General features: G+C 41.7%; 1 protein-coding gene across 3 annotated transcripts in view; it reads left to right on the forward strand.

Annotated features, from left to right (window-relative positions):
* The window catches only part of gria4b (glutamate receptor, ionotropic, AMPA 4b), a 181,091-nt gene that overhangs the window by 110,973 nt on the left and 45,938 nt on the right, over positions 1 to 24,180 (forward strand). For all 3 annotated transcript variants that reach the window (XR_007569420.1, XM_050037021.1, XM_050037030.1), the window contains exons 5-9: positions 1,671 to 1,724; positions 7,109 to 7,267; positions 13,005 to 13,172; positions 15,056 to 15,160; positions 18,328 to 18,438. Coding sequence is in view for 2 of the 3 variants with exons in the window: in XM_050037021.1 (XP_049892978.1) it covers positions 1,671 to 1,724; positions 7,109 to 7,267; positions 13,005 to 13,172; positions 15,056 to 15,160; positions 18,328 to 18,438 (597 nt within the window). In the remaining variant the exon portion in view is untranslated. The remainder of the gene's footprint in view (positions 1 to 1,670; positions 1,725 to 7,108; positions 7,268 to 13,004; positions 13,173 to 15,055; positions 15,161 to 18,327; positions 18,439 to 24,180) is intronic.

Here is a 24,180-nt window from a genome sequence, read left to right on the forward strand (position 1 = left end):
ATTAATTAGCCTACAACGCAACTGCTGACGTAACTGACACTAACCGTCAGTTTTGATTTGATTGTTGATTGCAATCAGCTGTGAGGCGGAGTGATACATACACAGTGAAATAACCGTGATGTTGTACTCCAATATCATCACGGTTTTACTGTCTCTCGACCAATCAGATTGCAGGGCCGGAACTAACTGTTGTATAATTTAAATTAGGGGAGCGTAGAACTGCTGGTTGTTCTATGAGCTACACAGTGTGGAAGCAGTACCAGGTCATCCGGCTTGTTTTAAAGGTGGCAGTGGAACCATTTTGGCTCCATGTACACTGAGCAGTTGAGGTCCCGCTGCCAGCTGTATCCAGGTCTCTTTAAACATCCATGGTGAACACAGGTGTTCCAGCATAGACTGGACTCAGCAATGCAATGATTAGACTTTGGTGGTCAAGGTCATTGTGACCTTGTTAGTCCCATTCTTGTGAACGCTATATCTCAAGACTGTCTTCAGGGATTTTTTTTTTAACTTTGCACAAACGTCCACTTGGACTCAAGAACAAATTGATTAGAGCTTGGTGGTCAAAGGTCAAGGTCACTGTGACCTCACAAACCAGGTTTTCAGGCCGTAAGACAGGAATTAAAATGGTATTTATGACAAAGCTTCACACAAATGTCTAGTAGGATATAATGATGAAGTGATGCCATTTTATATCCAAAAGGTCAAAGGTCAGAAAGACTTTTCTGGCCATTGCTTAATATCATACCTCAGGAACAAACAGACAAACGGTGCTGCCTCATTGAAGATGTGTGTTTAAGCATTCATGTTCTCACAGACATGGATGTGAACTGTAAATGCAACTTGACTGGGTAGCGAAGGCATACAACCATGAGGCGGTAATTCTAGCTTAAAGATGCTTTAAAAATTCTGACACTATACTGAAGCACCAGAATTAACTAGAATTACCACCCTTGTTAGTAATCCAGCCTATGCACTGTGAATAGTTTGATGTAACTACTTTCAACTGCTGAGATTGTCTTAATGAAACCCTGGATGGATGAACAGAGCCTTCAATATGAGCAAAATGACTTATTTTCGACCTCTCAGCAGTGTGGATTGGATGCTAATCTCTCCTACACTGTACATGTTGTGATTCTAATCGATCTAAAGGATGTATTTATATATTTTAATCTTCCATTTTGCAGCTGGAAACATTCACAGACAGCAGAGTTTCACTACCTGCTGCTCAGGTCTTGATAGCATGTGAAGCTGTTGGGGAATTGATATCAGTCTGAGCTTTCCTGAGCGATCCAAAGGATTTTTTTTTATATTTTAATTCATACCCTTATTAACTGGATGTCCAGTGGGATTTCCCAGCAGATGTCAGCTTTCAAAATCAGTTCTTATCACCGAGATGCAGCTCTGCCGTTGTACTTGTGTTGTGTAAGAGTGTCGAGAAGCTTTGTCATGTCTCTAAAAGCGTGAAATGTTTACTTCCTCAGTGAGACACAGACGTGACCGCCTGTTCATTTGTTTAGACGTCCGATCCTCTATGGAATGAATCTCGATGGTCCCACCGTGTCAAGACACACACACTCGCCTGTCACACGCATCATTTCATGTAATTAACGTATGCTATACTGTGATCCAGTCAGATTAACGTTGAGCTCTGCTCCGCCTCCTCACAGATCGTCAGTGTCGGGAAACATGTCAAAGGCTACCATTACATCATGGCCAACCTGGTGAGAGAAAATGACTTCTGATGGTTTCTTTGTCTGTTTGCTTCTGTCTGTCATCTCTCTCTTGCTGTCTCATATCTGTGTACTGTCTCCTCCCTGTGTTTTCCCCTGTGCCGCCTATAAGAGCAGATGATAGAGCAGACAACAGACACACATTAGCAGGATTCACTGAAGTGGCTGACAAACCAACCAGAAAGACTGTAATCATTTAGATTTATGAGCAACAGAACACCCAATGTAACCACAATTATATACTTCATATTCAAATATAATAATATATTCTAATTTCTTATTTTCTTTGGTATTGTTTGTCATATACAGATATGAAATAATGATTTCTGGGTAAGGAGCTTGAAGTATAAAAGCTTTAGAGTTCATTAGATACAAAGGAAACTATCCACCTTATTCCTCGCCCCTATGATGCTCTGCGTGAATTATGGGTGCGTACTGAATCAGAATCGGTGTTTCCGGTATATGCTCATCCTCTTCAATAGAGTGATTGGGAAATAAAATATGTGAAGCACACCACCTGTTACACCTCAGACAGGATACCCCTGCCATCTCTGTCAGCCATCTCAAGGCATTGGTTGTTTTCCTTTTTAACCAAGCACATTAGCAGTTAGTTTGCTGTGAGTATGTTAACATGATGGCACCTGAGCTAGCTTACGGTAACCATCTTCTCCTTCTTAAAGATGATTTATTATTTTTTTATGACTCATAAACAGACACTTACACATGTGGCAAACATTAAACATTATTCTGTTTTAATTTTAGCTCCATGTAAATTGAATAAATGTGATGTTTCCTGGTTAATGCTCCACTCGTCTGCCTTAACGACGCAGTTACTGCTGATTTATTAAATCTGAGTTCTACTGAGTGAAACATGATTTCAGTAATATCAATAATGTAAAGTAGTTAAATAAATAACCTCTGACATTCCTTTTATATGTTATGAAAAAACTAAATCAGTAACACATACTTTATATTTACATACTTCTATTTCAAACTCTTATTCTTACCTCTCATAATTCTCTATTCTTTACATGTGAGCGACTATAACGAATCGCACTTTCCCCTCGGAGGTCAATAAATTATTAGTCTGATTCTGATTCTGACTAGATGACTAACATTGAACACATAATTCAAGGTATGATGCTGAGTTTATTTTATAACCAGCAATTTTCTAATGTGGAATGTGAGTGCAGTCAGACAGGGAGAGACGGGGGTATCACGCTGAGTGACAGACCTGTCATTCCAGGTGTCATTCTCTTCTACAGATCTGATTTAATACTTCTCTGCTCTACAAACTCCTTTTTTTAAAAAAAATTTGTTATGTCATTCCAAGCATGTGAAAATATAGGGTATGCATTAGAGTAGGGTGTGCACGAAGATACAGGACGAATGATGCCCCGTATTGATTCTGTAAGGGACAGTGCATTTTATTTTTTAACACTGGACGATCCGGTAACGTTATACAACACAGGGGGCGACCTATTACTGTCTGTAGGCAATGGAAGCTGTACCCTTGGTCACAGGAACAATCTTTTTGTTCTGGCTGCATGTTCAACACTGTGGTTGAAGCCAAGGACATTTTGGAAATGCAAACTTAACATTAGTTAAACATCTGTTAAAAACAACGTGGTACATCGGCACACAAATGTTAGGGCACCCCTGGTCAAAATTTAATTTATGAATCATTAAGTGAGTAGAAGATGAACTCCAAAAGGCATTAAGTTAAAGATGGAACATGCTTCTCAACATTTTAAGCAATGTTACTGTATTATTTATGTTTTGTACAATTGTTAAGTGAAAAAAAGGAAAAGAGCACCATGCAACAGATTCGGTATCCCAAGACATTGGAGTTCTCAGACAACTTTCACCAGTGTCTCAGACCTTAATGAGCTTGTTAGGACTCTGGCTTGCTCACAGTCATCATTAGGAAAGGCCAGGTGATGCAGATTTCAAAGCTTTAAACATACTCTGATTCCTGAAACCTTGTCCCAACAATCAGCAGCCATGGGCTCCTCTAAACAGCTGCCTAGCACTCTGAAAACTAAAATAACTGATGCCCACAAAGCAGGAGAAGACTATAAGGAGATAGCAAAGTGTTGTCAGGGAGCTGTTTCCACAGTTTGTGATGCCATTAAGGAATGGCAGTTAACAGGAACTGTGGAGGTCAAGCTGAGGTCTGGAAGACCAGGAAAACTTTCTGAGAGAGCTGCTCATAGGATTGTTAGAAAGGCACATCAAAACCTCTGTTTGACTGCAAAAGACCTGCAGGAAGATTTATCAGACTCAAATGTGACCTTCTTGGACGAGTCATCAGAAGAAAACCTTTCCTGTGTCCTCACCACAAAACTCAACGTCAAGAAGTTTGCAAAGGCACATCGAAACAAGCCTGATGCTTTTTGGAAACAAGTCCTGTGGACTGATGAAGTTAAAACAGAACATTTTAGACATAATGAGCAAAGATATGTTTAGAGAAAAGAGGGACACCTGTCCAACTGTTGAACACAGGGGTGGATCGATCATGCTTTGGGCTTGTGTTGCAACGCAAAACTTTGCTTCAGGGCCTTTTTTGTTATTTTGAAACAGTAAAAGATTGAAATTAGAAAGTAATCTTGCTTAAAATATTGATGAACTATGTCAACTTTAACCTCATGCCTTTTGGAAATCCATTCATTTTCCACTTACTTAACTACTTACAGTAAACAAAATTTTGATCAGGGGTGCCCAAACTTTTGCATACAACTGTATCTGCTAAAATAAAGGTAAATTACTTTCAGAAAGAACCACTGTTGGCACAGAGATTAGCCTCTGGGACTAAGGACTAATGTTGGACAATCAATCAGCAGTTAATGTGTTTAACTAGCTCACTGCGAATTTCAAGAACTTCTCTCTTCTTGTATCACAAGAACACACACACAGAATATAAACTTCAAATGCAGAAATAGCAATTACATTGAATTACATTGTAAACACCATGAAACTACACAAAACTAACACTCCAATATTTTAAAATGCTGTCTTAAATTCTTCATTGAGGCACAATGACTGGAGCCTAAAATGAGATGAAAATAAAAGATAGCTTCCAGCAGAGTTTTTTGTCATGGCTGCACAGAAATCCTCTCACTGAGCATTTTGTTTTAATCCCGGGCTGCCTCACCACATTTCAGGGCTGTCAGAAGTAACCTGAGCGTTTCAGTTAATGAGGCATTCATTAAATTAATTACAGAATGAGTCAATGACTGAAGGGCTGAATCCAAATATTTGGACTTGACCTAATGGGCATGTTTTCTGGAAGTCCAACGCTCTGCAGACTTTCTGAGAATCTGTGTTGGGTGCAGTCATGCTGCAGTACAGGAAGTGATGATGTAATGATAATATATTAACAATAATGACCCACATTGTTATTTTGGATTTATAGAATGAAGGTTTATTATTACAAACAGTAAATACTCCATTATTTATAGCATTTAAATTAATATTCTGATATATTTACATGTATATATATGCATATGCTAATTCATGTCCCTTAGCCTAAGAATAATTTTAGGTCTTATCTGTTGTCATTTTTGTGACTCTGTAACGTGCAGTGGTTGAGCAGGGACTGTGCTGTGAACACACTGTCACAAACTACACTGTCTTGCCCTATTAGTGTTGATTAAATAAGATTAATTAAAGAGTAATTGTGGCCAGGTTAATACCCACAGGCCAGGAGGACTAATGCTACCAACTAAGGAAATAGGGTTACACATACAGTACCAAAGTCAATAACCTCAAAGCAAAGGTTCACATTTTAAAACAGTATTCACATGCCCATATGTGCATTGAAGGGGCCACTGTAATCATCATTTAGAGATCCCTTGCTAACACGATTACAGTGTAAGAAACAAAAGCCACAATCTTTGTTCTGCCGAAGCTCAAACTGGGCTTCAGCAGCTGGAGTTAGTCACATCAAGTGGGTATCTTCTAAACTTGTTTCGCCCGGGGGCCACTTTTGCAAAAATGAAAGGAGGCCAAGGGGCCAGTTAATAAGCAAACATTAATAATATTTATTGTTTTATATAATAAATGAAGTTCCTGTTTTCAACCTTTCGACGTTTGCTGTCCTCACTCATCTTTGCCCAGAGGCAAATCCAGTTGCAGCAGCCCCACAGGTCAGGTGTGCACAGGGGGGTGTATAAGATTTGAGGACATTAGGGGCGAACCCAGGACCTGTCGGAGGATCCGGTGTATCCTCCCCTGGCACTTTTTTTTTATTAACAAGCTTTATTTTTAGTTATTTTTTTATGCACTCTGGCACCTTATTTAAATTCAAAGTACAAAACAAAATCCCAATATGAATCAATTTATTTTGACTGTGATTTAGAACATAGTCAGCAGGCTACCCGGCACTGTAATGCGGGCCAAATTTGGCCCATGGGTCACAAGTTGAATATCACTGTTCTAAAGTATTTTCTAACTTTACAGTATTTCTATATATCTATATTATAAGACGGATATTCAACAATTCTTTTTTTTTTCCATATGAAGTCTTAAAGTTTGAACAGGCTCAGTGAGACGTTTAGTGTCACAGCAGCAATCGTATAGTAAATAAGATAACCTTGCTGACGACAGATTGAAAATGTGCAACCACATTTTCTGCCGACACTAGATGTCAAACAAACGCCAGAGATTGTCGTATTACATATCTGTGAGCTGTTAATTCACCACTTCCGAGCAGAGCAGAGAGGATAATGTTATCTCAGAGTCTTACTGTGCAGAGTTACTCCTCCTCTGTGCCGCTGCATCACACTCGCAGCTCCCTGTCCCAAAGAGTAGCGTGAAGGTCAAGAGCGCTAACTCCACAGCAAATCTGGTACACTGCAAGGGTCAGCTTTAGTGAGATGTTTGTTGAAGCTTTGGCTCATTGCATTTTTACACAAAATATGGATTTTGTCCTCCTTCTTGTTAGAAAGAGATTTCTTCAGGGCCAGTATGGGCAGCAGGAACAATTACAGCAACCAGGGATTCTTCCAGTGTTTGTACGGGCACGTGGGTATTGTACTCTGAATGTCCTGAGCTGTTCAGAAGAATACTTGGGTTACAGGATCAGGGGCTTGAATTCATAACCATGGAAGCTATTGAGGTCTGACACCAGACTGCTGTGATGTGCAGCTCCCTCTGACAGCCCCAACGGAACATGATATGTGGTGTGATGGTCCTGGATCAGTGCTAAAAAGCATTTAAACCAAATTTTCACCTGCTCTTATTCACCTCATATATACAGTGGTTCAGTGTTGGTGCCAAACAAGTATTTTTTTAATTCATTGTTGCTGTCTTTTACTTGTTTCTCTCTGCCATCCATGGATTCAGCTCTCTCTTTCCTCTCGTTGCCTCTGAAGGGTTTTAAGGACATCAACCTAGAGCGCTTCATGCACGGAGGAGCCAACGTGACGGGCTTCCAGCTGGTCGACTTCAGCAACCCCATGGTCATCAAACTGATGCAGCGCTGGAACAAGCTGGATCAGAGGGAGTACCCAGGCTCGGACGCCCCGCCCAAGGTATGAGATCAGATCAGTGGTGCAGCACAACATTTGTCCTTTTGTGGTTTGGTGCTGCAGCTTTGAGCAGGGACCCTTTGGAAAACTCTTTTGTGGTGGATTCAGAGAAACATTTTGTAAAGGATCAGGTGGGTTTAGTCCCCTACTGCATCAGTGATTTCAGACGCTAGCTCTAAAATCTCAGATGTGAGTTTGTTTAAGAAACAGTGTGTAAGATTTAGGGGGATTTAGTGGCATCTTACAGTGCAACACATTCTCACTCCGACCTCGTCGCATATTGACGTTTTGGTCATGGACTTTCCGTGTCCACATACGACGTGCAAGGTACCCTGGGTGTGTTGGTTGTTGACATTCTGGGACGCCGTGTCAGGTTCTCGTCTTTCAAAGTACACTTCCGTTTTCACCCTTTACATACAGTCTCTTTCAAAATAAACACACTATGTTGGTACAACACCGCGAATAGACGTTTTTTGCACGTGGTTGGGTTTAGGAAAAAAGAACAGGGTTTGGCTTTAGAATCTGACGGGACTTGAAAAGCTCTATCAGGTGAAAGTTGGTGTTTGTTGAACCCATCCACCACACCTCCCGCCCACCTCATTTGGACTTTCGCTGCCTTAACTTTTGTCCTTGTCCCGCCCCATTTCCCCATGACGCTGCCGGGCGCCGTTAAACTGTTGTTAACTGTTAAAGGATGCCTTTTTCATTGGTTTCTGATGCTGCAACTCACTGCCCAAGCACCGGATTTCAACGACTTCAGACTGAGACCAGGCTCAATGGTGAGGATTGCAGATTGCAACCAGTTGAAACTTCTACCAGTCAGAATTCCTTCAAAATTAATTGTTCAGGAGATTTTAACTGGGAGCCAAATTCTCCACAGAGGTTGCTTCCTCTCCAAAACAACTGGGCCCATTGATTTAAACCAGTAAAAACACTGAACGAAGCAGTTTTGTGTTATAATATCCGCGTTTTCCCGACTCTGTCATCCCAGAGGGGCTGCTAGCTACAGTTGCCGTCGTGAAAATGTGAATCTAGAGCCAGTGTTTGGTTTGTCCATTCTGTGCTACTGTAGAAACATGGCGGTGCAACATGGCGATCCCCATAAATGAGGACCTGCTCAATATGTAGATATCAACGGCCCACTCTAACAAAAACACAACAATTTTTATTTTCTGGTGATTACACAATAAAGAAGACAAACTTATTATACCATATTCCATTTCTGCTAATATACCCCCCTAAATCCTACACACTGAACCTTTCAAAACGTTTCAAAATCTCTAATTTGATTTTCAGACTGTTGCGTAATGAGCTGAAACCAACAGCTACCTGGAGGATGGGAAATGTATCTAAAGCTGATGGCATGTGTTTGAGGAACAGTGGGCAGTCATGTAAATTACACGCAATTTGTAGTCAATGGACTAAGACATGCAAAGCCACGGTCCTTTTTAATGACTCCTCAGGGGGGGCTGGAGTTGTTGCAACAGCGAAAAAATAGCAGATGCAGCAAATAAAGATAACACGAGAAAGGACAGTGGCAGATAAGATGAAAAGGGTCTGAAAATATAGCAGCGTGTTTGCAAGGTGTGCAGACAGCAGCAGCAGCAGCACGCTGATACAGAAATACAGAAGAAACTGTCTCGGTGCAAAAACTAATAAGTATATTCAGATAATATGAGGTTGTATACACAAGGAACAGGCATCATCATCATCAGCAATCTGCTCAGCTTCATCTACCGCCGTCATCTGCAGAGATGTGACAGACTGACCCACTTCTTCTCAGCCACACAGATTGCAAATGGCACTGGGGCAAGAAGGCATCACGCCATGGTGGTCAGCAAACCTCCTTCGCCCCCTCCAGCAAATCTGTGCCCAACAAAGATTTCTATTTAAAAAAAAAAAAAAAAACAGATGCAGTGGAGTGGAAACGGTGTGAGTCAAGCAGTGTGTAGTATGTGTGCCTGATGGATTGGGGTGGTTCAAATTAAAAGTTTACACCACGGGGCGATATCGCATGACGTTGTGTGTGTGTTTGTGTCATCCGTGTGTGTCTGTGTGTGTTTGTGTGTGTGTGTGTTTCTTGATAAATTGCTCTCTCTCCTGGAAATCCACTCAGACTAAATTACTCTGCTCCCCATTAAGTTTGTCCACAGCCTGAGTCACAGTCAGCCCTTCTTTTCTTCTAATATATGAACACTGCCGGTGAGTTTAGGCCTTCTTCTGGCATGTTTACTCACTTTGCAAAGACAAATGTAATGCCTGGTGTGTAAAAGTTCCAGGAATCAGCAGGTAGTGGACTAATGAGAGATTCCTGTACTGTACAATAGGAAGCGTTGAAGACGCTCGATCCATTTCCGCATTTAAGTATCCTTAATTAGCAGTTTTTTTGTGTGTTTAATGATTTAAGTGGGGCTTATGTCACATACCAGAATTATGGGGGGCAAACATAAAACAAGGGGTCCTCCACCAGAAAATTTTGAGCATCGTAGGAACAGTGTGTAAGATTTAGGGGGATTTAGTGGCATCTAGTGGTGAGGATTGCACATCGCAACCAGCTGAAACTTCTCCCGGTTTGAATTCCTACATTGTTAATCGTTCAGGAGGTTTTTACCAGCAGCTGAATTATCCACAGAGGTCTGTTCCTCTCCAAAACAAACAGCCAGGGGTCCCATTTATAAACACTGCGTATGCACAGAACGAGTCTAGAAAGAGGCGTGCGCCACTTCCCTCGCTGAAGTTGTGATCTGTAAAAACAGACTTGATGGGAAAATCTTTGACACATGTTTACGAACATTTTGGAAACAGGAAATTGGCGACACAGATGGTGAGGTGGAGGCCTGATGGTAGAAATTGTTGAATATTTTTTGGCGCACGCCATTTTTGGCTTTTGTTCGTACATACATTTTTACTATGGATCCTACGCACTTTTATAAATGAGACCCCTGGTGATTTAAATCACTAAAAACACTGAATAAAGCAGTTTCACATTACAAATCAGCATTACAACATGTTACAACACGCTGTTCGGCATGTTGGAGACGGGCCGGTAGCTCAGCACCTGCTAATGTGTGCTCACTTTTTTCTCTGATAACTAATAATCCAGACATTCGGGAGGTTTTTGCTGTTAGCTAAATTATCCGCAGAGGTCTCTTCCAGGGGCCTCATTAATAACCATTATGTGCACGTAAAACGAGGCCTAAAAGAGGCGTGCGCCACTTCCGGTGCAGATGTTGTGATTTATAAAAACAAACTTGACGGGAGAGTGTGTGCACTGGTGCAGAAACTGACCTGTATGTACGAACATTTTGGAGACAGGGGACAGTGGCGATGCGGATGGTGAGGTGGTGAACTGAAGCCAGATTGTAGAAATTAGGTGTGAAAGGAGTCGTTATATGTAGAATTTATAATCTTTCGCCTCATATCATAACTGACTTTTATCCCCCCTTTTTTAAAAAAGATTATTTTTTAGGCTTTTTGGCCTTAAATGACAGGACAGTTTTGAAGCGTGAAAGGGGAAGAGAGAGACAACATGCAGCAAAGGGCCACAGGCTGGGACTGAACCTGCGGCTGCTGTGGCAAGGGCACATGGTGGTGATGTGAAAACAAAAGTAATGTTGTGACGAGTTGTTTGTTTTTAGGGTTACTGTAATATTATTACTGAAATATCATTAGTAATTAGTCACACTACTAGTTACTGGAAAAAGTAATGTTAATACTATAACGCGTTACTGCCCAACACTGATCCCAGGGTGAGGAATACCACTGACATGATCATTTTGACAAGCTGAGACACAATCAGTCTGATGCTGTAAACCTACCGTGGTGAGACTGGTAATCATAAAGAACCACTGATCAGGAGGCTCATCAACATTCGTGAGGCACTTTACACCGACCTTTTATGGTTGAATGTGGGCGTGTAGAGGGCCGGATATGAGGCTGATCCACGCTCGGATAATTCCTAGTTGATTTGGTGATTTATGAAAAGAAATTGCGCAGTGTTAGACATACACAGGGTTTTATAAATCAGAATATTTTTTGGCGCACAACATTGTGTCTGCACACACACTTTTAGTATGCATCCTACGCACTGGTTTATTAATAAGACCCCTGGTGGTTAAAACCAGTAAAAACAATAAATAAAGCAGTTTCATGTTTGGGTTAAAAATCATTGAGGGGCTGCTAAGTACGATGCCTGACACAAAATTGTGAATAACCATGTCTAGAGCCAATGTTTGGTTTGTCTCTTCTGGGCTACTGTAGAAACATGGCAGTGCAACATGGCGGACTCTGTAGACGAGGACCTGCTCCCTACACATACACACACACACATATATATATATACATATATATATATGTATATTTATATACATATAAATGGCTCATTCTAAGGTAACAAATACACAGTGATTCATATTTTCAGGTGATGAAACACTAAAGAAAACACACTTATTATATTATCTGCTATCTCTGCAAATATACCCACTCAAATCCTCCACACTGGATCTATAATTACCTTAATTTCCTGCAGTCTGGAGAGTTTTTAATGCACCAATTTTTGCCTTTTCTGCATCAATTCATTTTGTAAATGTCTTAAAAATTTGTCAAATAAAAGTCTTCTGCTACTGCCATATTTTACTGGCGGGGACAAATGCACTTGTTCTAAAGATTGAGCAGGACGTGTCCCCCTGTGAACCCCCGAAATCTGCACTGATGTGACTGACCATGGAATTAATCCGTCCCCCTGTCCAGGTCCCCGTCCCTAATTGCACTGAAGATGCTCCTGACTATTAGTGAGTTTATCCCACACCTCGACTGTTTGTGTGTGTTTCTGTGGGCAGCTTGTCAAAGAGTAACAGGGGGATAGAGTGCAGCAGTCTCTGCAGAGAGCCATAATGTCACAGTGAGCAGTGGGCTAATGAATAGGATTCACCCCCGGCCGGAGGCGAAGTTAATGAACTCCTGCTAGCCGGGATAATTAATGCCAGACTGCTACCCGGCTGGACAAAACACTCGCCTTTTCCCTTTCTTTCCCCCCAGCTCACACTCCTCCATCTTCCTTTCTTTTTCGTCATTCACTCAATTAGTTTTGTGCCATGCCGGAGGTGAGTTTTAGGGAAATGTACGACTCATGACGGAGACAGTGATTCTTGCAGACGCAAATAATCAGAGGCAACACAGAATCCTCAGGTCAAAGATAGATTAGGGGAAATTGGGAGGCATACACCATGGGGGATATGCTCTCTCTCTTCGCTCCCTCTCCTCCTTTCCATTTCCAGAAAATAATGAGCAGAGTAAAACTGCCGCTTCTCTGCAACAGCCAGGCTGTTAGGACGTACTGCTTGGCCCTGCAGAAACTCAGCGTGCTCTCAGAGGCAGCGTTATGCAGAGTGTGTTAAAGGAGATCTAACCAGCAAATGTTGCAGAACATTTTGCCTGTCCAGCTAAATCAGCATTTAATTGGCCTCATACCTTTTCTTAGTGTGTGTCCCCCAGCGCTGTGTACACCCAAAACAGACAGAGCAGCAGGTCAGCCTCCAGGTTACAGAGACTGTAATTTACAAATCACACGCTGCCTCCGTACTGTGTTTTTATTTCATTTTAATAAATCTAATAGGCCAGAGTTGAACCGTAATCTCTACTGCAGTGTTTTTATGTGATGTGAGGTTGTTTTTCTTGCTACAGAAACTTGCACAATAACCTGATGCCGCCGACAGTAACGTCCGTATCTTTTGTCTCCCAGTACACCTCAGCGCTGACATACGACGGGGTGATGGTGATGGCAGAGGCCTTCAGGAACCTGCGCAGGCAGAAGGTGGACATTTCCAGACGGGGGAACGCTGGTGACTGTCTCGCCAACCCCGCCGCCCCGTGGAACCAAGGCATTGACATGGAGCGTACTCTCAAACAGGTGAGAGAGGAACAGAGGAGGAAGTAAAGGAGAAATGCAGGGTGAAGGCTAGCCTGCTGCAGACTGCTTACAGATAAAACATCACACACTGATTTTCTGATTTGAGGAGACTCAACTTTCTTCTTTCTTTTTCCACTAAACTTTTTTGCCACAACTCCAGCGTACCAAAACAAAATTGAAGTGAACAATCAAGAAACAGTTACAGCTCAGAATGAAATAGATCAGGCTGCAGTGAGAGTCTCTCTCCACGGGATATTAAAAAATTGCAGGTTTATGCATTTAGTCCTTCTCAGGCAAGCTCAGGGGTTTAGTGTTGCCCAAGTAATGGCACTCCGCAATGCTGCAGTGAGTGTTCACAGCTCCACCTTTTAGTACCAGATCTGTGTGCTAGGTACCCCAACAGAGGGTGGACCAAAAATGGGGACGGTATGGAACGGTTCCATTGGTACCATCCACAACTTTTCACAGTGGAATGGAAAAAAAAAAAAGGTCAACTGAACTGAACCGTACCTGACTGCTCGGTGGAAACTGGGCTTAAGAATATTTTCTATCTAACTCTAGATATCAAATGGTCCATCTTGTTTTACTTTATTTACACAGAAAAATATTGGTTCCTCACATTAAAGCAGTGGTTCTGTGTCAGTGATAGCCGTGGCCAGAGGCATTACTTTTGGGGTTGTCCTTCCCATTTTTGTCAACGTGAAAGCTCACAACTTGAGAGATTTTTCTTAATATTTTGCACAACTGTCCACTTGAGCTCAAGGATGAACTAATTCAAATTAGGTCCCAGTGACCTCGTCTTTTTCATTCTCGTGAATGCAGTACCTTAAGAATGCCTTAATTTGGCACAAACATCCACTTGGACTTAACGACAAACTGATTCGAAATTGTTGATCGAAAGTCAAAGGTCAAGGTTACTGTGACCTCACAAAACATGCCTCTTGCCATTGTATGGAAATTTTGTCATAATTTGTGTATGAATTCTGGAGTTTTGGTCAAGATTTCATGCACTATGACAAAAAATTTTTAAAAAAATGTCTAATGGGGTAAAATTATGAAGTGATGTCATTTTATAGTGGCAACTTCACTGTGACATCACATTCTGGCCATCACTCAACGTCATATCCCAGGAACAGAATGGGAGACATTTGGTCAGATACTGAATTGGTGACACTAATCCTGGGTGTCCACCTTGAAACTGTGCTGATTGTATCAATCTTCTGTGCTGCTGGGGGGAGATGTGTTTGAAGCATCCACATTTTCACAGACATGAATGTCAACTATAAGTGCAACTTGACTGGTTTGTGGAGGCGTACAACCACGAGGCGCTAATTCTAGTTTTCCCTCATATGTATAGAAATATTCCAGGTTCGAAAAGGTAACATTTTGTGTTTCTCAGTAATGATTTAGAGCAGGATCCTGAATCTTTTTAAGCCAACATTTTGTAAGAAATTAATAAATTCAATTTATGTTTAAGTAAAATGATCATTTAGAAGCATATTTACTCATCCATTGTATTATCTAGCATTATTTAATGGCCCCCAGGCTCAAAAACGTTAACACTATACGGCTCTATACAGCACTATTTGAGAAAGGCACTGTATAGCATCTTTAAAAAATGGGTGTCATATCAGACCAAGACAGGTTCCCCATGATTATGATCCACAGAACTGCCTTTTGGTAATGTATAGTACCATTTTTGTTTACAGTGCACTTGTACTGATTTGCTTTTGTCACTGTAAAACACTTAGTAAAAAGCTGGTTTATTAAACTCCTTTGTTAAAAATGGATCCTGATCTGCTGCAGGTTTCCTTTAAATTAATTCTGTCCGCTGCTGTTTGATCACTGTGTGTTTGTATTTCTCTGCTCTCCTCTGTGTGCAGGTCCGGCTGCAGGGATTAACAGGTAATGTCCAGTTTGACCACTATGGCCGCAGGGTCAACTACACTATGGACGTGTTTGAACTGAAGAATAATGGACCCAGACGGGTAAAACATCACACCACACTGCCTACATTTGTTCAGTCAGTATATGTGAGCATGCACAATCTATCCTCTGCTGTCATGAAGTATCGGGGGGCTGCGACGACACTGTATGTAGTGTGGCATTTCCTATTATCATAAGTAGGTTGTGGAGAAAAAAAACTTCAGCCTCTGCCACCATCTCGGCTTGTGATGTGAGAGGATGGATGTGTGTTGACGAAATTCTGGGGAAAATGGGAAAAAGAGAGAGAGAGAGAGCACTTGTGAGAGTGATGGCGAGAGGATGAAATGAAATAGAGAGCAATCAAGGTAGAGGGGAGGAGGGGGAGGGGGTGAGGAAGCTGAGACGAGTTCCCATCAATCAAAAGCTGCTTTGGCCTGTCTTCCTGTGAACAGCAAGGGTCCTGTCAGGACATGGTGTTGAGTGTGTGCCTCTGTGTGTGTGTGTGTGTGTGTGTGTGTGTGTGTGTCACAGCCTCTCTCCTGCATTTTCCATGTTTCTCAATCATCCCAGTGCCCCAGCACGCAGGAGGTATCAGCCAATCACAGCTCCTCATTTCCTCTGGCTGCCCACCAGCGGCGGCCAACCAGAGGCCAGCTGGCTCGCTCAGCGTCTCCGCTCTCACTGACTTATAGCTGCTTATGGCTGCTGTCAAAGCTCTGTGTCTATTGTAGGATCGATATATCAGTTTGACACCATATTGGTTTGCAGATGTTGGCTGTTTATTAAAAATCACACAGTGCCACGCGGCTCCTCTCGTCAGACAGAGGACGCTAATATTGTGACCGCAACATATCATGTCTGTCAGTTCCACTCGGTCAGTTTGACCCTGAAGGACTTCTGGAAGACGACAGTAATGTCAGCTGAACATGAAATAGCTTCTGACAAAAAGAAGGAGCACAGCATTGAGCTTGAAATTGGAATCTTGCATGAGGGCGTTTCAGCTGAGGCGGGGCAATGAGTCAGTGTTTCCATCCATGTGTTGTCTTTAAGAGGAGTCACAGCATGATGGATTAATGTTCAGAAATTAAATTAAAACTTAGACTGACCACTTTACTACCCTGGAGTATTTAATTATACTCCTTTGCCAAATATTACAACCCTTTTTTTTCTTCTACAACTGTGTTCTGAAAATATTATTTGTTCTTCAGTTATAACGGCTCTTTCACATCAAAATTACAACTTTATTCTTCCATCTTTTATTCTACTAGTAATCAATCATATTCTTATGCGCTAATCGGCCACCCGCACACGCCCACACATGACTTTAAGCTAATGCAAATATAGAGGAAGTACAGTTCTTTCAGTTAAAGTAGTAATAAGTTTGCATGGTCATCTGTTGACAAAGTGCAGCGTGACGTATCCGGTGTGTGCAAGGGGCGGCACGTAACATGCGCCACATGACGCAATTCACCGCAGCGGCGCCGGCGTGTTTTCAGCTTTACTTCTAGGTAACTGCCAGGAGTTCTTTTTTTAATCTGATCAAAATGTTATATAGACGGTTAAGTATGATTCATATTTTAACTGAAAGTATAATTTAGAAGCTTCTCAGTATCACACAGATACAAGACATTCCCCGTCATTGGACCATTTCAATCATAATTCAATTCAAGCTTTACATTTTGGTCATGACAAATGTCCACTTTTAGGTCAAAAAGTCAAATATGCAGTGACCCATACATTTCCAATAGACTGCATGTCCAGAGCACTTTGCAAATTTGGAAAACACAAGCGCATTCACAGAAGACACAAATGCAAAACTCATAAATTGAAAACAACACAGCTGTTTAATTCCTGTTGAGTGACACTTGTTAGTAGAAAAGATTTCCACACACTTACATCTAGGCAGCATTTCACTTTATTGTTGAGCTTTCAGTCAGTTTGACCTTCATCAGAGCGTACAAGGTAACCAATCTCAATCTAATCATTTGCAACACACCTGTGCACAAACTCCACCTCCTGGGAGCTGTAGTTTTTTTAAGTACTGAATTACAATTTCATCACATAGTGAATGGGGCTTTGAGAGGGATCAGGCTAAAGCCATCATTAATCAGAGATCCCCAAATCTATAGCAAACACATCTCAAAACAAAAGTGTTATGAAAGGGTATCAGGTGAGAAAAATGGAAAAACATCTTGGATTACAGCTTAACTATCATATCAAAATCCTCATTAAGGCCAGTAGGCTGAAGTGCAACTACAGTGTCAATCCAAAAAAGCTCTCTTTGGCATATCTTTCTTTCCGTATCTCGATTGTGTTGAGCAACACTTCAGCCTTAATATATCTATGTCTCCATGTCACAGGTACAGCATAGGTTTCCTCAGGTGATATAATGCTAACATCACTGCATAGCTAGCTTCATAATACCCTAAGGTTAGATGGTGGAGTACATGAGTATGAAACTATGAAGATTCTAAACTTTATTGTTTATTTGTGACAATAACATAGCAATAATTCAAGCTGGGACATCTGGAGGGAGCTCGGAGTAGAGCCGCTGCTCCCTCATGTTGAAAAGGGTCAGTTGAGGTGGTTCGGCATCTGATCAGGATCCTCCTGGATGCCTCCTGTTAGAGGTGTTCTGGGCACGTCCCACTGGTAGGAGGCCCCGGGGCAGACCCAAAACAAGCTGGAGGGATTATATATCTCGTCTGGCAGGAGCTAGAAAATGTTGCTAAGGAGAGGGACATATATCTCGTCTGGCAGGAGCTAGAAAATGTTGCTAAGGAGAGGGACATCTGGGGTGCTTTGCTCGGCCTCGAGTAAGCGGGTGAAAATGGATGGATGGACATAGCGATAGTAAGCATAATTACCAAGCCAACAACTTTTAACTTACTTCTCAAACAGACACGTTTTAATGTCGATGCTGACTTCCATTATGGCTTTTGCATTTGTGTTTTTCAAATTTGCAAAGTGCTTTGGATATGCAATTTGTTCAAAACATCTCGGCATCATACAGACACACAGACACACAGGAACATTGAGACTTTCCTTTATGTTGTTTTGGAAAGTTACATCAAATTCTGCCGAGCAAAGAGCTCCACTGTGCTGCTCAGACACAAAGGGCTCCTCTAAAATTGCAAAGCAAGTTGTACACACTGCATTTAGAGTACATTAGTGAGTACACATGTACACATTCACCAATACACAATCTCATACTTAGTTTTCTCTGCAGATCGGTTATTGGAACGACGCAGACAAACTGGTGCTGATCCAGGACTCTCCGCTGCTTCCAAATGACACTTCTGGCATGGAGAACCGCACGGTTGTCGTCACTACCATCATGGTAAGAGACCGGCATGTTGTCCCCAACACACACACACACAGACAGACACACACTCACGCATGCAGTCATATTCTTTAGACTTTATTATCTAGTGCTGCTGCAGACCACATTCAACATGATACTGGAGGGATATGCAGAGTGGCTACACATCCTCCCTTTGTCACAACAACTGGACCTTAAAGTTCGGCGGTCAGCTGCACTGATATCCTTCACCTCCTTCTCCTTGTAAAGTGCCTCAGCTTTTAATGAGGTGCTTTACAAGTATGACTACAGCACTCTCTGTATTTGCACTTTAACAGTCTTAGACATCAAGCACCTTTGCATTCCTGGCTCATTCCTCGTGTTTGATGCTGTATTATATCAGTGATGCAGACGTAGTGTAATTGCAGAATCTACAGTAGAGTTTGACTTTTCTTTAGCTGTGTAAAATATCATCACTTGTTAAGTTTTGTTGCCAAACTTTAGAGCAAAGAGTCAGAGCTTCTCTGCCACTCGATGTCGTCACATGGAGAAATCCGTCATGAAAAGGGTAGAGATACCAATCATCCACCTATCGTGGCCTAAATTAGAGCACCAACAACATTTACGGTGTGGACATAATGTCTATGTATGCAGCCACATAGCCTACATTTCATTATACGTAACTCCTTGAACGTCAAATATCGTAGGATCTTTAGTAAAAGTATCCAGTGGTAGAGTGAGGAAGTTTACACGGATGCATATTCCTTTGCAGAGCTCAGATTTCATCGCTTCACCTGCCTTGAAGGCCCTTATATTGTGTGTGCTGTGACCGACCAGAGTTCAGGGAACACACATGCTTTGTTAGAACATTACCAGTAAAGAGACACTTAAAGAAAGGGGCTTTCTTTTTTACTACTCCAACAGAGACTTCAATAAACCATCATACAACTCCAGAATCAACCAACGTCACTTACATTCTCCTTTATTGCGCCAATAAACATCTCAAAAAGCAGTCAAACAGCTGCCGCTACTGACGGTTTTGTTCTCATTGCACAGATAAAAGAGTTCATAAAAGAGTTCCATGCAGCCACAATATCAATCAGAGCATTTTACACATGATAGAAATGAATGGCCTTTGCATGGCATGTCAATCTCTGGCTGTAGCAGTGACTCTGACATGGCTGACTACAGCAAAGCAGCCAGATTTTGAGCGTACATGTAGCAGCTGAGTGGAGGAAGGGGAGGAGGTGGGAATGAGAGAGAGTCACAGCTCAGCACAATCCCTCCCTCTTTTCAGCCCCTGATGAGGAACCCCATATTAAGAAACTGAGCCCCAGTTGGACGCAAGCAGGATATGAAAGCTCTTAATGGCAGAGTGATGGACACAACAACCCCAGCCAAAATGAAGCCCTAAAGACACTGGGCGAGAGGAGGGACACGGCAACTATGTTAATGGACACCCTGTTCAGAAAAAGTGAACAAGAAATGGAGCCACTCAGAGCCGTAATGGAGCCCCTCGAGAGGAAAATGAAATGCAAATGGAGGGAAAAAGACACTGTCTTTTTTAAGGACGGTGCTCGTGGATGGACACCCATTGAGGCTAAAATGGGTCCCTAACAGCACAGTGTCTGTTCACTAGCATAAACAAGCTCTCACTACACGTGTTTGTGTGTGTTAGAGTCATACATTGTCATGCCTGGTGTGTGTGTGTGTGTGTGTGTGTGTGTGTGTGTGTGTGTGTGTATGTGTGTGGCCAATCACAGCTTGAATCCCATCCTGATTTGAATTTGTAATTTTTCTTGCAAAGGACCCTGAACGATAACGTGAGGCGGTACCAGGATGTGAATATGCATTTTGTCTCACAGAGTTCCTGTTTGCACTAAATCTGTCACTTTCTCCGACTACCTGCTCCAGCGTACAGAACATTACACACTCAGACGGCTTCCTGTAAGCTTTAAAACAGCTTAGAAAGACTAATGCTCTCATTATCATCCCAGTTCATATCCATCACGCTTTTATGCAGCATGATATTATAGTTACATTATGACGGCTGCCTTTCACTCCCGCTTTAATGTTCATGAGAGTAATGTTTGTTTAAACTTAATGAAGTGTCCCACAGTTATATTGCATCGAGGCTGCCACCGTGTCTGAGGAACTTGTAAGGAGCAGTTATAAATGAGCACTTCAGCACGTTGGGAAATGCTCTTGTTTGTCATTAAACATTTAGGCTAGTTGCGCTCTGCTATCAGTGTTTGATTAATCGGGCCAATCATCAGACCTGTCTTGGTACCGTACGCTCTCTGTGTTGTAGTCAAGACCTACTTAAAGGGATAGTTCAGGATTTTTAAAGTGGGGCTGTATGAGGTATTTGTCTATAGTCAGTGTGTTACCTTCAGTGGATGACGTTCAGCATACCCAGAGTTTGGAATAGCAGGCAGGAGTCCCACCAGGGAGGCTCAGCATTACACTGCTGTGGACGGGGTTGATATCAAAATGTATTTTAGCCATCTTACAAAAGGCCCACCTAAAAATATCAGTCTAAGTGGACGCTATATTGAGGACCTTTGTACCGCTTTATCTCGCCGTCAGATAGCCCTTTTCTTTGGCTTTTCTCAACTGTAAATCGTCCACACACTGTATTTCTCCTCAGCTCAGCTGTTTGGGTCAGAAAGGGCTGTTGAGGGGTCAGACGTAAAAGAAACTTTACTTTAGTAAATACTATTATTTCAAAATGGTGTTTAAAGATAAAGATGGCGCGCCCGTGTCGGCTGCGGCTGCTCTGACTGGTGATAGCATCGGTCTAAGTCTTGTGTTTTTCAAGCCCGGTCTCACTCCGAAGTGATCAAAATATGGCGCTTGGGCAGAGACTTGCGCCATCAGAAACCAACAAACAAGGGCTTCCTTTAAATTCGGCATGATACATGGCCGGTTGCTGTTATAGTTTAACAGCACCCAGCAGCATCAGGGGGAAACGTGGGCAACAATCACCGACTTTCACCTGAGAGAGCGGTGTTTGTGTCCTATAAGAGTCTAAAGCCAAACCCTGTTCTTTTTCCTTGAACCTAACCACGTGCTTTTGTTGTTGAAGGAAAAGAACTTGCGGTATTGTGCCAACGTAGTGCATTTATTTTGAAAACAGACTGTATGTAAACGGTAAATTTCCTGTGAAAAGAGAAGTGTATCTTGAAAGAAGACAACGCATGTAACAGGCAGAACTTAACAGTGTCCCAGAATGTCAAGAACCAACACACCCAGGGTACCTTGCACGTCATATCTGGACCTGGAAAATCCATGACGAAACGTCAATATGTGACAAGGTTGGATTGAGAATGTGTTGGTTTTTCTGGGCTCCCGAAAAACAATTTATATCTTTATATAAACAATCAATATCAGTTTAAATATATGCTATATTGAGAGTATTTTCACTGCTTTACCTTAATGTCAAATAGCAGTTTTCAACAGGGAACTGAAGCAGTGATGTTGCTTTCTTCAAAACCAGACTCCATTTAGAAAAACAGTGATTTAAGATCACAGAACACAGGAGCTGCCAGTCCACCACTGCTGCAATCAGTTAGGTTTTTTTGTGTTATTGTGTGACTTTGGCGTTTAGTCGGGATTCACCAAAGTCGCACAATAACAAAACTTACCAATTGAAGCAGCAGTAGACCAGCAGCTCCTGTGTTCAGCCAGCCAAAATTACTGTTTATGCCAATGCAGTCTGGTGGCTTTGACGAGAGCACAGATATGGAACTGAAGCTGTTAACTTCCCCGTGTGACGAAAAGGTAACGCAATGAAAATTCTCTCAATATAGCGTACACTTAAACTGATATTGATTTTTTTCGGTGGGACTTTTTTAAGTAGCTAAAATACATATCATATAATACAGGCAGAGTACAGAGTCTCTGCAGACAAATTCACCACCACACACTTCTAACAGGTCATAAGTGATGCTACTTCTGTACGAGTCTATACATTGTTTTTTGGCTATCTAGTTAGCACTTTGAAAATGTTGCATGGCTAACAGCTGCTACTGGCTTTTATTTTGAACTGTATGTTTAGTTTATGACTGAAGCTAAAGATCAGACTGTTTCAGAACCCTACATTCGATATAGCTTTTACCTTATGGATTTAATTTATAGTGTATATAGCTATATTTTGTCTGTAGCTTAAGGCGTGAACGGACGTCTATGAAGTCTAATAGCTGCCTGGAGGTTGGTGCGCTAACAGTAAAACTCCCTCAGACAAGGACAAAGTTCGACTGTCATCTTATTGGCAGGACGACGCTGAAAGCTTTGATGAAGTACGTCTTTGGCTTTAAACTCCTCCATTGCACTTTACACCTGGCACACTCTCAATCTGCCAGAGGGTGGCAAGTACAGACAAGGTCCCGCTATAATTATTGTTTTTGTTTGGCTTTTGTTCAAGGAGGAAGGAGGACGTGTTTGGATTCTGTGGATAGAGACTGTTTTAATATTTCAAATCCCTCCTGATGATAAAACTGCAGAGGTGTTATGAGAACATATCAGGCCTCATGCAAGAATCTCTCGTACGAACACGTTTGTTTTAAAGTGGCATTTATGAATGATTCACTGATTATTTTGAGACACAGAAAAAAATAATAAGCTTGGGTTAGGGTTAGAGGTTAGATCTGAATGAAACTGGAGTTTAAATGTGTCACCCATTTCAAATACATGGCTTGTCAGTTCACAAAGAGATTTGGTAACAGGATTTTTGTTTAAATCTGATAACTGTGGAGCAAAATGTCGATATAAATACTGTTATAACATCACCTATATTGAAGCGATTCTCAGTGACTGTAACATCCTTTTAGTCACAGACATTTCTTTTTGGCGTCTAACATGTCAAACCGTTTATTCTTTGTGTCACTGCAAAGCTGTCACACAGTGTTTTTTAATTTGGTGGAAGGATTTTCAGTCAAAATTGAAACAACAAAGATATGATGGGATATAGTGGGATTTAACCCAGTCTCACTCCAAAGTCGTTGATATCCGGCACTTGGTCAGGGACTGTCCTTTCATATCAGCATGACATGCAGCCAGTTGCTGTTATTGTTTAATGGAGCCCAGTGGCGTCAGGGGAAAACACTGCGGGACAATAATGAAAGTTAAGGCAGCAGAAGTCCAAGTCTAGCGAGCGGGAGGGGTGGTGGATGGGTCCAACAAACTTTCACCTGGGAGGCCTGTGTTCACTTCCTGTAAGATTGTAAAGCCAAACCCTGTTCTTTTTTCCTAAACCCAATCACGTGTGTGTGCATTGGGAAACCGTAACCGCGTGAATTTGTGGTGTTGAATCGACATAGTGCGTTTATTTTTAAAGAAGACAATGCATGTAATAGGCAGAACTTGACACCGTGTCCCAGAACGTCAACAACCAACACACCCAGGGTACCTTTTGCATCATATGTAGTCGTGGAAAGTCCATGACCAGGGCTTGACGCTAACTTTTTTCCCAAGGAGCACATGTGCTCCTAAGTTGAAAAAGTAAGGACAAGGAGCACATGTGCTCCTAAGTTGAAAAAGTAAGGAGCACACAAAGAACTTTAGGTTACAATGTAAATTGATCAAATAATGTGTTTTCCGTAATAAACGTGATGCAAATAGACATTTACAAGCAAAATTATTCAATGAATGTGTATACAAAATGTACAGAAAGGTAAAATCATCAAGTTTTGAAAAAGTATTGCAATTTAATTTTGTCTTTAATGTTATTATCTTATATACATTATCTTTGCAATATGATTATCTTATATAATGTTATTA

Source organism: Epinephelus moara, chromosome 3, assembly GCF_006386435.1.
Source record: "Epinephelus moara isolate mb chromosome 3, YSFRI_EMoa_1.0, whole genome shotgun sequence".
Lineage (NCBI taxonomy): Eukaryota > Metazoa > Chordata > Actinopteri > Perciformes > Serranidae > Epinephelus > Epinephelus moara.